Genomic DNA, 14437 nt, shown 5'->3' on the forward strand with positions numbered 1-14437 from the left:
GGACGGTTTAGAAGCATATTCAACCGCCACCACACCCGCGCGCCCGCTCCCTCTGAGCAGCCCCACCTCCTCCACAGTCTCAGAGCTCAAGGCCGATTGAGCCTAATCCAATCAACCTCGATGAAGCCCCAACGTTCAACGCATGCGCGACTCTACCGTCTCCACCAATCACGATTTAGCTGCCCCATCACGAAGCCCCGCCTCACCTTTCAAATACAGCCAATCGCTAGCGCTGACTAGTCAGCGCTCATCCTTTGCTACCAATGCCGGGGCGGGAACTATAACCCACTTTAGGGTTCAGGCCCAATCAGAGGGGGCCCATGGTCCGCGGCTAAGGGGGCGGTGCGAAGGCAGAGGATGACGCAGCGAGTTTTCCGCGCGGTCGCGTTTCCGGCCGGTTTTTAACGTCGCGGTCTCAGACTCGGTCTGTGACGTAACGACGTTCAGCTACGTGCGGGTGGTAATGTAGGGGTCACGTGAGGACAGCGTCGCTGCTGCGCGTAGGGAGCCCCGTGCGGTCGGTGCGGCTGCCGGTCCCTGCATGTCGCTCGTCGCCGTCTCCTCTTCCTGTCGCCCTCGGGGTCTCCAGTCCGGTCCCGCCACCCCCCCGCCGCGCCGCTGCCTCAGCCGGAGCCGCCGCCCTTGATGAGGGTCGGGGCCGGGCGGGGAGAAGATGCCGCCGTCCAAGTCCCGCAAGATCGCGATCCTGGGCTACCGGAGTGTGGGTGAGCGCCGGGCGCGCGGGGCTGGGGCTCCCGGAGAGGGAGCTCAGGCAGGGAGCGCCCGGGACCGGGTTGCGGCCCTAGGAAACTTGCCGTCTCCAGGCTGCGGCGGCTACTGCTGAGTGCCGGGGTGGCTGCCTCTCGCTGTGATAGCCGTGGGTGAGGCTCCTCGGCGGCGGAGAGCGGGCTCTGAGCGAGCCTGGCCGAGCCCGGGGAGAAGGCTTCCCTGTCCTGCCGCAGCACTCTCCAGAGCGTCCTACGGGCTGGTGTCGCACCTCGCGCGTTGAGCTCCCCCCCGCCCGGCCATATGTAAGCCCGGCCGCCCGCGGGAGCGGGGCTCCGGTGGCCTCTCTTGAGCAGGGGAGCCTGGAGCGCAGTAGAAGTGCGCAGTGCCGCCAGGAACTGCTCTGAGTTAGGTAAAGGAGCCGCCTTGCTCGCCCCGTGCTCGATCCTAGAGGTGAGAGCGCTGCCTGGCTCCGTGTCTGTCCTCAGGGCTATCGGGTTTCACGCGGCGACTCAGGCCCAGGAGTAGGTGAAATTCAAACGGCTCCAAAGATGCCCCGTGGCAAGGAGAGGGGTAGAGTGCGGATCAGTGACCCATTGGGACACTCCCATCTAGTCCTCTTAAAAAGGTCTCCTGGTCAACAAGTAGTCTCGTGGAAAGTATTGTTAATTAGTATTGTCATGTGTCTGGTATCTTACTGAAAGGAGTGATGCTAGTTGTTCATGGCCCACTGTCAGCTAACATTCCTGCTAACAGTAAGTTGAAATGTCTGATATAAAACATTCACTTTAACAGGGTTCAGTGTTACATGAATGCTTTCCTGTGTGCTTTTTGTGTGTGTTTTAAATGGAATGATTGTATGCCTAGAACTACTTCAGTAATCAAAAACAGGCACTTTAAAGACTAACAAGATGGTTTGTTTAGGTGATGAGCTTTCACGGGCCAGACCCACTTCCTCAGATCACTTCAGTAATGGCTGGGATGCCAGTTAGGTACCATACATAGAGGTCAGCAATTCCATTTGCTCAGGGAAGCTATGGAGTGATTCTCTTTGCTATTAACTCCATACTCCCACAGGTATCAGCACAAAACATAATCCCCTCTCCTACTGCTAAATTCTCCCTCTGAAATGGATTTGTACCTTTCTGGGTGGAATATCCTGCTGGTGTGCTAAATGTCCAGTTTTCTGTGTGTGTGTTTCTCTCACTTCTGACTCAGCCCTAGCTTCAGTCTCCATGGCTATCCCTTCTTCTTGGCAGCTGGTCTCTAAAGATTTTTCTCACTCCAAATTTAGGAAGGTTTATAGGTAGTGTTGACATTGTAATGCTGGGCCTGGGCCTTATCACTTCATTGAACATGTGCAGCATTGCTGCTGTTGACGCATGCAAATTAAGCTGAATAGAGGAATTCCCCCAGAACCAGTCTAAAACTAAGTTACAGTCAACTTTTTTTGTCCAAACTGCATGATCTACCCTATTCTTGAGGTAGATCTTAGGGTTTCAATAGACACAATTTCTGTGCAAAAAAAGAAAAGTTTTAAAAATTAATAGTTAAGTCACTCACCATGTCAGTTCTGTGATTAGTAAAAGCTAAAAATGTAACCTTCAGTGAGGACCTCTATTTAGATGATTTGGAAGAAGAGGCTGGGGAAACACCAAGGAGAATAAAATCATTGTAGTGTATCCGTGCACAACAGGGGCTTCTAGAAACATCTGCAATATAAATGTTAACTAATTAATTCTTTGAATCTGCTCAGTTAGCACCCAGTTCAACAGAAAAGTCTCCAAAAGTTGAATCATGTTGAATAGGTGAGTAACACATGCTGGTATGTTGCAAAAGAGTGGGTGCTTCTTAACTGTCACGTGCACAGTAATAAAAAGAATACATGCTAAAAAGTAGGTGGTTAGACTGTTTAACATAAAATTATGTAACTGCTTAAAAGTTAATAACGTGACTTAATTGCCTATAAAACTAGAGTCCCTGATACCTCTACCATTTGAGCGACTGATTCTAGAAATGTATTCTCACTCAATTCTTTCTTCCTCAATACTAAAGAGACAAGGTGGGTGAGGTAATATCTATTTTTGGACCAAGAAAGACAAGCTTTCAAGCTTGTTTTTCTTGGTCCAATAAAAGATATTACCTCACCCACCTTGTTTCTCTAATATCCTGGGATCAGCAAGGGTAGAACACTGCAAGTGATGTTCCCTCCCTGTAAGTTGAGGGGAAGCCTTTAGGCTAGCATTCCTGAATAGTCTTAATTTTTTTTTCATGCACTGGTTTCTGCAGATGTGGAATTTTTTTTTTTTTTTAAATAAACCTACACAAATACTATAGGGTTCTTTGAAACTTGGCTTTCATTCTTAACTGCTATACCTGCAAGTTATTAAAGTGATAATAAGATTTATAACTGTCCATCTAGGAGATGGACAATGGATTCTAAAGCTCTGTTCGGTAGAGAAACAAATTGACCACTTCTGCCAGATAAAGCAGCAATTGATCTAAGCCAGTGTTTTCCAAATGGTGTTCCCGGGGTTCCGCGAAGTGAAAATAAGGCTTTAGTGAGAAAATTCCATTACAATAACATTTTATGATTTAAAAAAATAATTAATATTTAAGCATTTATGAATTTGATTGAAAACCATTTTCATTTGTTTGCCACGATAAGTGTCCTTGTGTAATGCCAGCTTAGCCAGAGAATGGGGACGATGTCACTACTCAGCCCTGCATGAGCAGTCAGTCAATGGTGTGATCGTCTGTTATATGCCACTGTAAATCTCCGTACTCACTATCAGGGAGCATGGATCACCTGGGTGACTGAATATGCATATACTAGCGCCACGTCTGACAAAGTTGAAGCTTCAGCTGTCAAACCAGTTGCTTGTATGAGAGTGCGCAGGCAGTGCTTTAGCGAATACTTCAGTATAATCGTGTGATTGCTTATATTTAAATTTAACCATGACATACGCAAATTGACTGGTAGATTAATCTACATATCTACAATACATAACAATAATACTATGTCATGACTTTGTTTAGCATTTGTTTATTATTATCCTTACTTATTTGTGATCTACTTTTTCAGCTCCATATATATGACTGTTATTAGGAGTTCTGCAAAATCCTTTTGAGTTTAAAAGGGTTCCATAGCCAAATAAAATTGGGAAACACTGATCTAGGCTTGAAATACAAGAAAAATTAGGAAAATGTTCTGCCTAAAACTCTCAAGCAAGGTGTCCCTTTTGGAAGCTCCCTTAACTTTGAACTTTGCAGGAGGTTCTGCAGAGCTATTTTTGACCAAGGTTGGAGCTAATTCCAAAATGAGAGACTGTTCTGCCAACAGTTCTTTCAAATCAAGAACACGTCAGCTCAGTTCCTACACCAAGCTTAACTCTGGCTATATGGCATGGAGAGAGTCTCTTGAGTAGGCAGAACCTGGGCTGTTCAGAGTCATAGGTTAAACCAGTGTTTCTCAACCAGTGGTACGAGAGGACCCTTAGGGGTACTTGAGAGGATTCTGGGGGGGGGTACATCAACACAACTGAAATTTGGAGAAGGCTGAATTTTTGTTAAGTTTTATAGTGTTTTGTTATTTTTGTACTCTTTACACCCCAAAATTTCATCATCTGTCGGGCTACAATTAAGTTGTTTAAACAAATGTGTTGCAACGGTTTTAAAAAAAAGTCTGAAAACTGTAGGTACTGGGGGTACTTATAATTTTATATTTTTATATAAAAAAGGTTGAGAAACACTGGGTTAAACCTTTGCTGGAAAACTACAAGCAGCCAATTCAGATCAATAAGCATGGTGCAATGTTTGACACTCTAGGTAAAAAGCAGCCTTCCCCATTGTATAGTCTTTATTTTGAATAGATTTTTAAGATGTCCCAAGAATTGTATTTCAGTAAACTAGTCTAGAGATGACAAAGCATCAGTTGTCATAGAGGACTATATCCAAGAGACATTGCTAAGTACAAATAAGTGCATCTTTCTTGTTTTCAAAAACTGATGATCTGTCAATAATTGTGCACTAGTTACTCATACTTGCAACATAGGTGTCTGTTCAGATTCTCAAACACTTTCATCTGCAAGGTCAGTCATAGTCTTTCCCATATACTCCAGTTGCTTTTTTTCCAAACTACCCTCTTTCCAACACTTACTAGGAGAATTGAGCTTTAGCTTCCTTGCACTCATTCATACTAGGGATATATGCGACTAGTTGCTTCTCTCCCCTTGCTGCCTCTGTATCAGAGGCATTGGGGGGGGGGGGGGGGAGCAGGAGCCTGTGCTGGGGAGAGCTGCATTAAAAGCTGGTTTTCTCCCAGCACTGCCTCCTCACGGGGCGGGGGACGAGGGGGCAGGAGAGACAGAAGTGCAGCAGGGGAAATGATCAATAATGGAGAACTGTGGCCAAGTGGAAGCTGTGGGGTCGGTGTCTGTGGATGAGGGGCAGCACATGGAGCTGCTGCTGTACATGCCAGTTGCTTTCAGGAGTGGTGCAGGAGTAAGTCTGCCTTAGCTCTGCAGCTCCATCCCTGGGGCAGCCTCTGTTGGCTGTCTGGCAGCTCCTAGGGGGTGTGGAGGGGAGGCGGGACTCAAACCCCTCATCCTGCTCTCCCCAGGCAAATGCCCTGCCTGCAGCCCCTGTACATTTCAAAGGCAGAGTTAAAGCAGGATAGTGAGCGCCCCCTTATCGACTAATTGAGTAGCTAATAGAAATTCCATTGACTATTCGATTAGCTGATTATCTAAATTTAACATTTCTAATTCATACCCCAGTCTCTTTTTAGATGTTTGGAAAATTCCTTGATCACACTATTACTATCAGAAGAGGAAGGTTGAGGATACTACTTACGGAAGAGAGAGCACTCCATTTTCTTCACTAACTCTCTCGTGGCTTTCGAAATCCTGAGCCAAGAGGAGCACAATGCAACCCAAAACTCTGTGTCAGGGCTACTCAACTTTGAAAGTCCCGGGGGCCACAATGATAGTCGCAGTACATGCTGAGGGTTGCAACTTAAGTGTGGTTGCATAGATATGCAAATAGCTTATTTCACACTGACTAGCATGAATTACAAAACACTTCCCACAATGCCCCGGTGCTCCCAGCACCTCCTTCCTGGGGTTAGAAACACCGACACCCTGTACCATCTATTCAGCCAGCCCATCCGCATGCGTCTTTCAGTGCTCACCCTGCCTGGAAGACACCTTTCCCTTGTGCAACATGTTCTCAGTGGAGGCCATGTTCAACGAGTCCCACCTGCGGGCCGTGTGTTGAGCCCCACATAAACTCAAACTGCACCACAGGCCACATGTTGAGTAGCTCTGCTCTATGTGAATATACTTCTTATGGGGGAAGAAACAATTGCCCAAAACTAACTTCTGGGATCTCTGTTCGACTTCAACAGCCAAGGAGAGCCCAGATTGTGGCATAAACTACTCTTAAAGTGAAATAAGAATGCAGTTGCAACCACTGCAATTTCTGAAAATGGCAAGGTGGTTCTTCTGACTTCACAAGATACAGGCATTTAAGCAGAAACCAGGTTAGTGACAATTTTCCTAAAAAAATAAAATTTCTTTATAGGAGGAAGAACTTGTCTGTTAGATAATTAATCCTAGTGACTACAGTTTATTGTTTAGTATACAATACCTTCATAGACCCTGATAAAGTCAAAGAATATTTGCCTCCGAAACAAAGGTGGCATATTAATTTTTTTTAAATTACTAACTTTAAAAACTTACGTTTTGTGCAGTCTGATTTATGTTCACAAAATACAGTAAACTTCTGATAATCTGGCACCTTTAGGACCCAGGGGGTGACGGATTATCAGATTTGCCGGACTATTGGAAGGGGGAGCTATGAGGGATCTGGGGTGGAGGGGATACCACCCCAGATCCCTCATAGCCCCCCCCCTTGGATAGTCTGGCTCTGCCCCAGGTGACCCCGATTCAGCCGCTGCTGGTCAGTTTCAGCAGCGGCTGAATCGGGGACGCCTGGGGCAGAGCAGCTGGGGGGCTGCCGGGTTGGTCCCCCAGTGCCGAGGAGCGGTGCTACTGGACCAACCCGGCAGCACCCCAGCTGCTCTGTCCCAGGTGTACCCAAGTCATCCGCTGCTGAAACTGATCAGGGGCTGACTCCAGGAAGCCCGAGGCAGAGCTGCTCTGCCTCCTGCTTCCTGGAGTCAGCCGCTAGTCAATTTCAGCGGTGGCTGAATGGGGGACAGCTGGGGTGCTGCTGGGTTGGGTCCCGCAACCCCAAGGGGCAGCGCTATGGGACCAACCAGGCAGCACTCCAGCTGTTCCGCCTCCGGATTCCGCGATTCAACCGCTGGTCAGTTTTAGCATCGGCTCAATCGGAGAAGCTGGGGGCAGAGCAGCTCCAATGGTCCGGCTGCCCGGAACACTTCCAGGTTCCTGATGGTGCCGGACCATCAGATACCGGACCATCGGAGTTTTACTGTACTTGAAAATTAAGTGTGAGAATTAGTTTGCCTGAGATGAAATAAAGTAAGAATGGGAAGTTGTTTGAACTGTTAAGCCTTGCTGAGTTTCCTGAGGATGGCAAACAATTAGCTGAAAAACAGCATATCGGCTCCATTTATCCGTGTTTGAGACACACAGCTTGTCTTCCCACTTGAATAGTGTCAGTTTCTTAATTTGGGGCCATACCATTCCTGAATAGTCTTAATTTTTTTCATTGGTTCAATTTTTTCATCTAGGGGGGGCTTCCCTAGATGTTACATTGATACATTGGAGTTGGATATTTCTGCTGTGATATGGACCTTTGGGCATTTTTTCCTGCCTTTACATTACTAGTTGTACTGCAGTCTTAGATACATTCTTATTCCTTTAGCTATGTCTCTTACCTCAGTGTTCAGATTTAGGACTTGTCTACACTTCAAAACACAGCAGGTTTTGCTGCTGCTGCACTTCAGTGAAGACTTTACCTATACCAACATTAGGGATTCTCCTAGTAAATGTAGGAAATTCAGTTCCCCAAAAGGCACATTTCAAGGTCAAGGATTCTCTGTTTGTCGGGGGGGGGGGGGCGGGTTAGGTTTGTTTGGATGTGTATTTTTCACATTTCTGAGTGATATAGTTACATTGACCCAATTTCCTACTTCAGACAAGACCTCAAAAGAGATCTGAAATGTCATTTGTACTTCAGTTAGTTTTTTAGGTCTGAGACACTCTAATTGGGCTTTTGGTGACCTGCCTGTTCTTTAGCTGGATACTCTCATGATTTCCTCAGAACTAGGTCAATGTGGGCCGCATGAGCGGCCCTCTTTTATCTCAGTGGTTTGCAAGACTGTTGTAATAGACTGTCTCCTAGCATAGGGTATTTTGCTAACTATGCTTGCTTACCTAGAATTTGCAGTGTGAGGATTGAACTGTAGCAGCACTTTTGATTGGATACAAAGGGAGCGCATGGCTCTGTCATGTGTGCAATCAGCATACGCCTCACTTCATAAGGCCCTTGCCTTACATGCATGTCACTTTAGTAATACAATAGAAAAGAAAGATAGACAAACAGCAGAATCTGGCAACCATGGGCATTAGCAACAGTAAATAAAATGATTCATGGGCGATGCATAGAACCGTGGTGGGCCACAAGTTGCCCACCACCAGAGTAGAGGCTGGAGAAGACTAAAAAGCAAACCGCTAGAACTAGTAACGATTGCTTGTCAGTGTGAAGCATAGACCATTTGTTAATAGAATGGTGTCTTGAAGATGCTGAAAACCTGCATTGAGCTCTATACAGTTTACAAAAGTCTTAAAAGTGACAGTTGTTGTTGGCATGTGTATTAGGGTTCCACTCAGATACCAGCAGGCATAGTGGACGATCCAAGGCTCAACAGCCTTTTCCATTTTGAAATTCCTGGGATGAGCTTTCCTGGTGGTCAGCAGCCAGGCATTTAAGCTGTTCACTGGTATTCTCTGGATGATTGGGGAGAGGGTAAAGGTAGGGGAAGAAAGAGGCCTGCGTCCCAGCCCAGAGTACAAGGTGGTGGTGGGGGGGGGGGGAAGTGTCTCAGTCACTTGTTTCTGGTGCACCTGACCAGGCTTCTCTGGGTTGCCTCCTATCTGTCTTTGGTTTGGGATGTGGTCACAGCCCCTGTCATCCCTCACTGTGGAGAGACTGACTAGGAGCTCAGTGGTTCAGTTGGGCAGATATTCCTGAGTTATCCTAGAATCCTAGGAAATTAGGTTTGAAAGATACCTCAGCAGGTCATCTAGTCCCCCTGCTCAGTACAGGACCAGCCCCAACTAAATTGTCCCAGCCAGGGCTTTGTCAAGCCTGGCCTGAAATCTCTAAGAATAGAGATCCTATCACTTCCCTAGGTGCTTCACCACCCTGCTAGTGAAATGGCTGTGGCCTGTCCAATGCCGAATAGTGGGATAATAATTTCCAGGGCTCGCCAAGCGGCAGCAAGCCCTGCTTGCCAGCCGCGTGGTTCTACACTCTGCGCAGATCGCTCTGCACTAGCTCTTCTGGGTTGTAATCTACTTGCCACGGGCGAGTAGATTACATTATTTGTCGAGCCCTGATAATTTCCCTCTGTCTCCTGGCAGTGCTCCTATTAATGCAGGCCAATATACTGTCAGCCTTCTTGGCAACAAGGGTACACGGACAAGGAGTTGGATATGAGTCAACTGTAATCCCTAGGTCCTTTCTGCACAACTGTTGCTTAACCAGTTCATCCTTCACTTGCAGCAGTGCTTGGGATTTTTCCATCCTAAGCGCAGGACTCTGCACTTGGTCCTTGTTGAACCTCATCAGACTTTTTGGCCCAATCCTCCAATATGTCTAGGTCACTTTGTAACCTCTCCTTACCTTCCAACCTATCTACCTTTCTCTCAGCTTAGTGCCATCTGAAAACTTGCTCAGTGTTCAATTCATCCCCTCATCCAAGTCATTAATAGGGATGTTGAACAAAGCCAGTCCCAGGAACAACCCTGGAGTATTCTGTTTCATACTGGCTGCAACTAGACAGACCCATTGAGCTCTTCACAGTGTTCATCTGTTTTCTCTCATTGAGGGAGGACATGGGAAAGATGAGTCCTACTCCTCTGACTAGGTCAGACTTCCAATCCAAATCCCTCTGGTTTGTTCAGTCTCCAGAAACTGCAAACTGGCTTCCTCCCTTTTGACAGCCTTTTCTTCCCTCCATCCCTGTTTGACCGTCAGTCCCCATTTGAGCATATTTTCCATTTGGAGCATGTGCTGCAGCTTGGGAAAGGAGGAGGATTTATTTACACCCCTGAGCAACATGTGTTATATCGACCTTAATTGCAGTATAGCGGTAGCCTAATTCTTTACGTGTGGTCTGTAAACCCTAGTTCAGCGTGTAATGTGCCTGTTCTCACTTTTCATATAGTCATATGAAAGCCTTCATGCTTGTCAAGGATAAAGAAAAAATGAAAGAAATAATACATCCACTTCTGGAGTGGACTGTGACAGCACTATATCATCATGATGCCGTGCCGATTAGGGATGTGAATGGATACTGGTTAACCAGTACCTGGAAGCAGCCCCGCAGTGTGTCGCAGATGGAGGGTTGCAACAGCCCCTTGGGGGTTGAGAGCCAGCCATCCGTAGCCCCAACTGCAGGGAGGGCTGGGAGTGGCAGCCCCAACTGTGTGTGGGTGTGTGTGGTGGGGGGGTGGGGGGGCGGCTGGGAGCAGAAGCTGTGTCCCCCCCCCACCACCACCACCACCACATGCTTGGGGCTGCCAGCTCCTGCTGCAGGACCCCCTGCCTGGGATCCTGCTTATTGCTCAAACCTAAGGTTTAACCAGTTAACTGATTAACTGTGATTTTTATTTCCCCTGCTGTCATGTTGAAATACCTCACTACAGAATTACTGGGACCTCATAATGTACCAGTCATTGTATGAGAGCCACCTAGGATCTAACATTAAATTCTAATATTCAGGATTTAGGCAATATTTAATACTTGGAAACATTATTAGAATTTAAATCTTAGACTGGGAACTGTTTTGAATGGTCTTCACAGTGGGGATGCTTTGGAGTACCAAGATGATAAATGGCTGCTCCCAACAGGGCACTGAGATGAGACTTAGATGCCAGTTTTAATTAAAAACTTCATTTTATGATTGTCTTTAGAAGTCAAACTTACTGCAGTGAACTTGTTAACAGTAGTTGGGACACTAGAGGCAGCATGTTCAGCTGTAATATCAAGCCACAGCAGGGTTATTTAAGGACAGTGTGCTAGGATTAACTCTTGACTTGCCTTCATAATTTTTCTGTCAAGTTCTTAAATGTTTATGCTTGTAATTTTCTGACTTCATGCCAGCTCACTCTACCAATGACAGGAGGAGACTTTTCAAACAAGACATGAATCCTGCTATTGATATATTTGTATAGAAGTTCAAAGTTCCATGGTTAAAATACAGTAAATAAACTACAAGGTTACGTTCTGCTGCAATTAAAGGTTGGGTGTTTAGGTGTGCAGTGAGAATGTTAAAAATCGGGTAATTGACTAATCGTGTAGTCCAGGGCTACTCAAGTTTGGAAGCCCCAGGGGCCACAATTATGCTCTCAGCACATGCGGAGGGCTGCAACTTAAGTGTGGTTGCATATACATGCAAATAGCTTCTTTCACACTGACGGCCATGAATACAAAGATTAAGGCAAGGCTACACAACACGCAGGCTCCATTTAAATCAGTTCTGCTGATATAATAAAATGCAATATTTACCTGATTTTCACCCATATGACATCACTTTTAATGAACAATGACAGTCCAGAAATTTAACTGCTAAAACGCATTTCAGCAGAAGACTATTATATTGACTACTTTTTCGTTTTGTCTTCCACTTCCGGGCTGCATGTTGTGCCACACATAAATCCAAAACGCGCTGCAGGCCGCATGTTGAGTAGTTGCGGTATAGTCAATACAAATTTTATTGATTACACGATTAGTCAATTACCTGCTTTTTAACATTCTTATTGCACACCTAGACATCCAGCCTTTAATTGCAGCAGAACCTACCCTTGTAGGTTATTTACTGTATTGACTACACGATTAGTAGATAAGGGGCCCTGCTGTGACTGTTTAAATGTAGTAAGAGCTGCCTGGTTCTTATTACATTTAAAATGCAGTGCTGCAGTGGGGGTGGGTGTGGGACCCAACATGAGCCAGGACTGAGGAGTCCTGGCTCTTACCAGGTCCCCGGCCGCTGCGCCTTTGCCTCCCTTCTCCTCTCTCCCCCTCCTCCCCCCCCCTTGCTGCCTCTGATACAGAGGAAACAAGCAGCGGTGGGGGAGAGTGAGTGGTTGACTAGTAACTTGACTACTAGACTAATTAATTGCTTACATCTCTAGTGTGCAGTAGGGATGTGAAAGGTTAACCTGTTACTTGGTAAACATTAGGCTTACCAGAATGCTTCCTGGATAATGTTTGGATGTCGAACCTCTCCGAAGTGGCCCCAGCCTCAGCCCCATCAATGGTGAGCAGGCTGGCCTGGAGCATCCCCCACTAGGCCTGGCAGGTGGGTCCTTTGCCCCACAGATTGAGCAGGATCAGAGCTGGAAGGGACCTCAGGAGGTTATCAAGTCCAGCCACCTGCCCAAGGCAGAACCAATCCCAACTAAATCAACCCAGCCAGGGTTTTGTCAAGACGAGACTTATCCACCTCTAGAGATGGAGATTCCACCACCTCCCTAGGTAACCCATTCCAGTGCTTCACCACCCTCCTAGTGAAATAATTTTTCCTAATATCCAACCTAGACCTCCCCCACTGTAACTTGAGACCATTGCTTCTTATTCTGCCGTCCGTCACTATTGTGAACAGCCTTTCTCCATCCTCTTTGGAACCTCCCTTCAGGAAGTTGACGGCTGCTATCAAATCCCCCCTCACTCTTCTCTTCTGAAGACTAAACCAAACCCAAATCCCTCAGTATCTCCTCATAGGTCATGCGCTCCAGCCCCCTAATCATTTTGGTCACCCTCTGCTGGACCCTCTCAATGCATACACATCCTTTTTATAGTGTGTGGGGGGGGGGGAGAACATATATTCTGGACACAATATTCCAGATGTGGCCTCACCAGAGCCGAATAAAGGGAATTAATTAACTTTTCTGGATCTGCTGGTAATGCTCCTCCTAATGCACCCTAATATGCCATTAGCCTTCTTGACTACAAGGGCACACTGTTGACTCTCATCCAGCTTCTCATCCACTGTAATCTCCAGGTCCTTTTCTGCTGAACTGCTACTTAATCAATCAGTTCCCAGACTGTAACAATGCTTGGGATTCTTCTGTCCCAAGTGCAGGACTCCACGCTTGTCCTTGTTGAGCCTCATCAGATTTCTTCTGGCTGAATCCTCTAGTCTGTCCAGGTCACTCTGGACCCTATCCCTGCCCTCCAGCTTATCTATCTCCTCTTCCCCCCCTCCCCCCAGCTTAGTTTCATCTGCAAACTTGCTGACTGTGCAATCCATCCCCTCATCCAGGCCATTAATAAAGATGTTAAACAAAACTGGTCTAAGAACCAGTCCTTGGAGCACTGCGCTAGAAACCGACCACCAACCTGACATCGAGCCGTTGATCGCTACCCGTTGGGCCCGAGAGTCTAGCCAGCTTTCTATCCATCTTACAGTCCATTTATCTAATCCATATTCCCTTATCTTGCTGGCAAGAATATTGTGGAAGACTGTATCAAAAGCTTTGCTAAACTCAAGGTATATCACATCCACTGACTTTCCCATATCCACAGAGCCAGTTACCTCATCATAGAAGCTAATCAGATTGGTCAGGCCCGACATGCCCTTTGTGAATCCATGTTGACTATTCCTGATCTCTTCCCCTCTTCTAAGTGCTTCAAAATGGATTCCTTGAGGATCCCTTACATGATTTTTCCAGGGACTGAGGTAAGGCTGACTGGTCTGTAGTTCCCTGGATTGTCCTTCTTCCCTTTTTTAAAGATGGGCACTACATTTGCCTTTTTTCAATCATCTGGGGTCTGTCTAATTTCCATGAGTTTTCAAACATAATGGCCATGCGTTGGTCTGCCAACAGTTAACCATTACAATTTTAATTGTTTAGCTGGTTAACTATTTTTTGCATCCCTAGTGTTTTTAGAGACGCCAAACAATTCTCTGGCTTGTACAATGCTGCTACTTAACACTTCATAATTGAATTCGGTGTTACTTTACTCTTATACTAAAACACTAGCATATTTAAACTTCCTGTAGTTCTCAACAATGACCTGCAAGAATTTATTTTAAATACTAACTACCTGTAGGAATATATGCTGAATAATTAAAGCATAAAGGGCTTATCTACAGAGTGAGTGTTGCAGATGTTGGAATGTATATATTTGTTAGTAGTAGATGAGTCTGGATTTTGAAAGCTCTCTATATTGGAATTTGACTTGGTGCAATACAAAGTGTTCAGCTGCCCAAGGCAGCCTTCAGAGAGGCCCATGCAATGTTTGCATTGAACTTTTCTGAACAGACTGAGTGTTCCTTTCACAGACACTGAAGTTATTGGCCCTGCAACTGCACATAATGTCACACTGGAGGTGACAGGCAATAACTAGGTTTCATTTCTCCAATGCTCAAATCCGGTCACACTATCTTCGCAGGGTTCTCCACACATCATATACAAGCCAAAATCATGCTTCAACTCTTCTGCCTGGTGAGGGGGAAATGCACAGATTGTTTTTAGTCATTAAAATTGCATGA

General features: G+C 46.0%; 1 protein-coding gene across 2 annotated transcripts in view; it reads left to right on the forward strand.

Annotated features, from left to right (window-relative positions):
- The first annotated feature begins 433 nt into the window (after positions 1-433).
- Positions 434-14437, forward strand: part of RHEB (Ras homolog, mTORC1 binding) — a 61116-nt gene continuing 47112 nt past the window's right edge. The window contains exon 1 of one of the 2 annotated variants that reach the window (XM_075922821.2): positions 434-725. In XM_075922821.2, coding sequence (XP_075778936.1) covers positions 674-725 — 52 coding nt within the window. In that variant the 5' untranslated portion in view covers positions 434-673. The remainder of the gene's footprint in view (positions 726-14437) is intronic. The other variant, XM_025180743.3, reaches the window with a different exon arrangement.

This window comes from Pelodiscus sinensis, chromosome 2, assembly GCF_052426305.1.
Source record: "Pelodiscus sinensis isolate ZL-2025 chromosome 2, ASM5242630v1, whole genome shotgun sequence".
Lineage (NCBI taxonomy): Eukaryota > Metazoa > Chordata > Testudines > Trionychidae > Pelodiscus > Pelodiscus sinensis.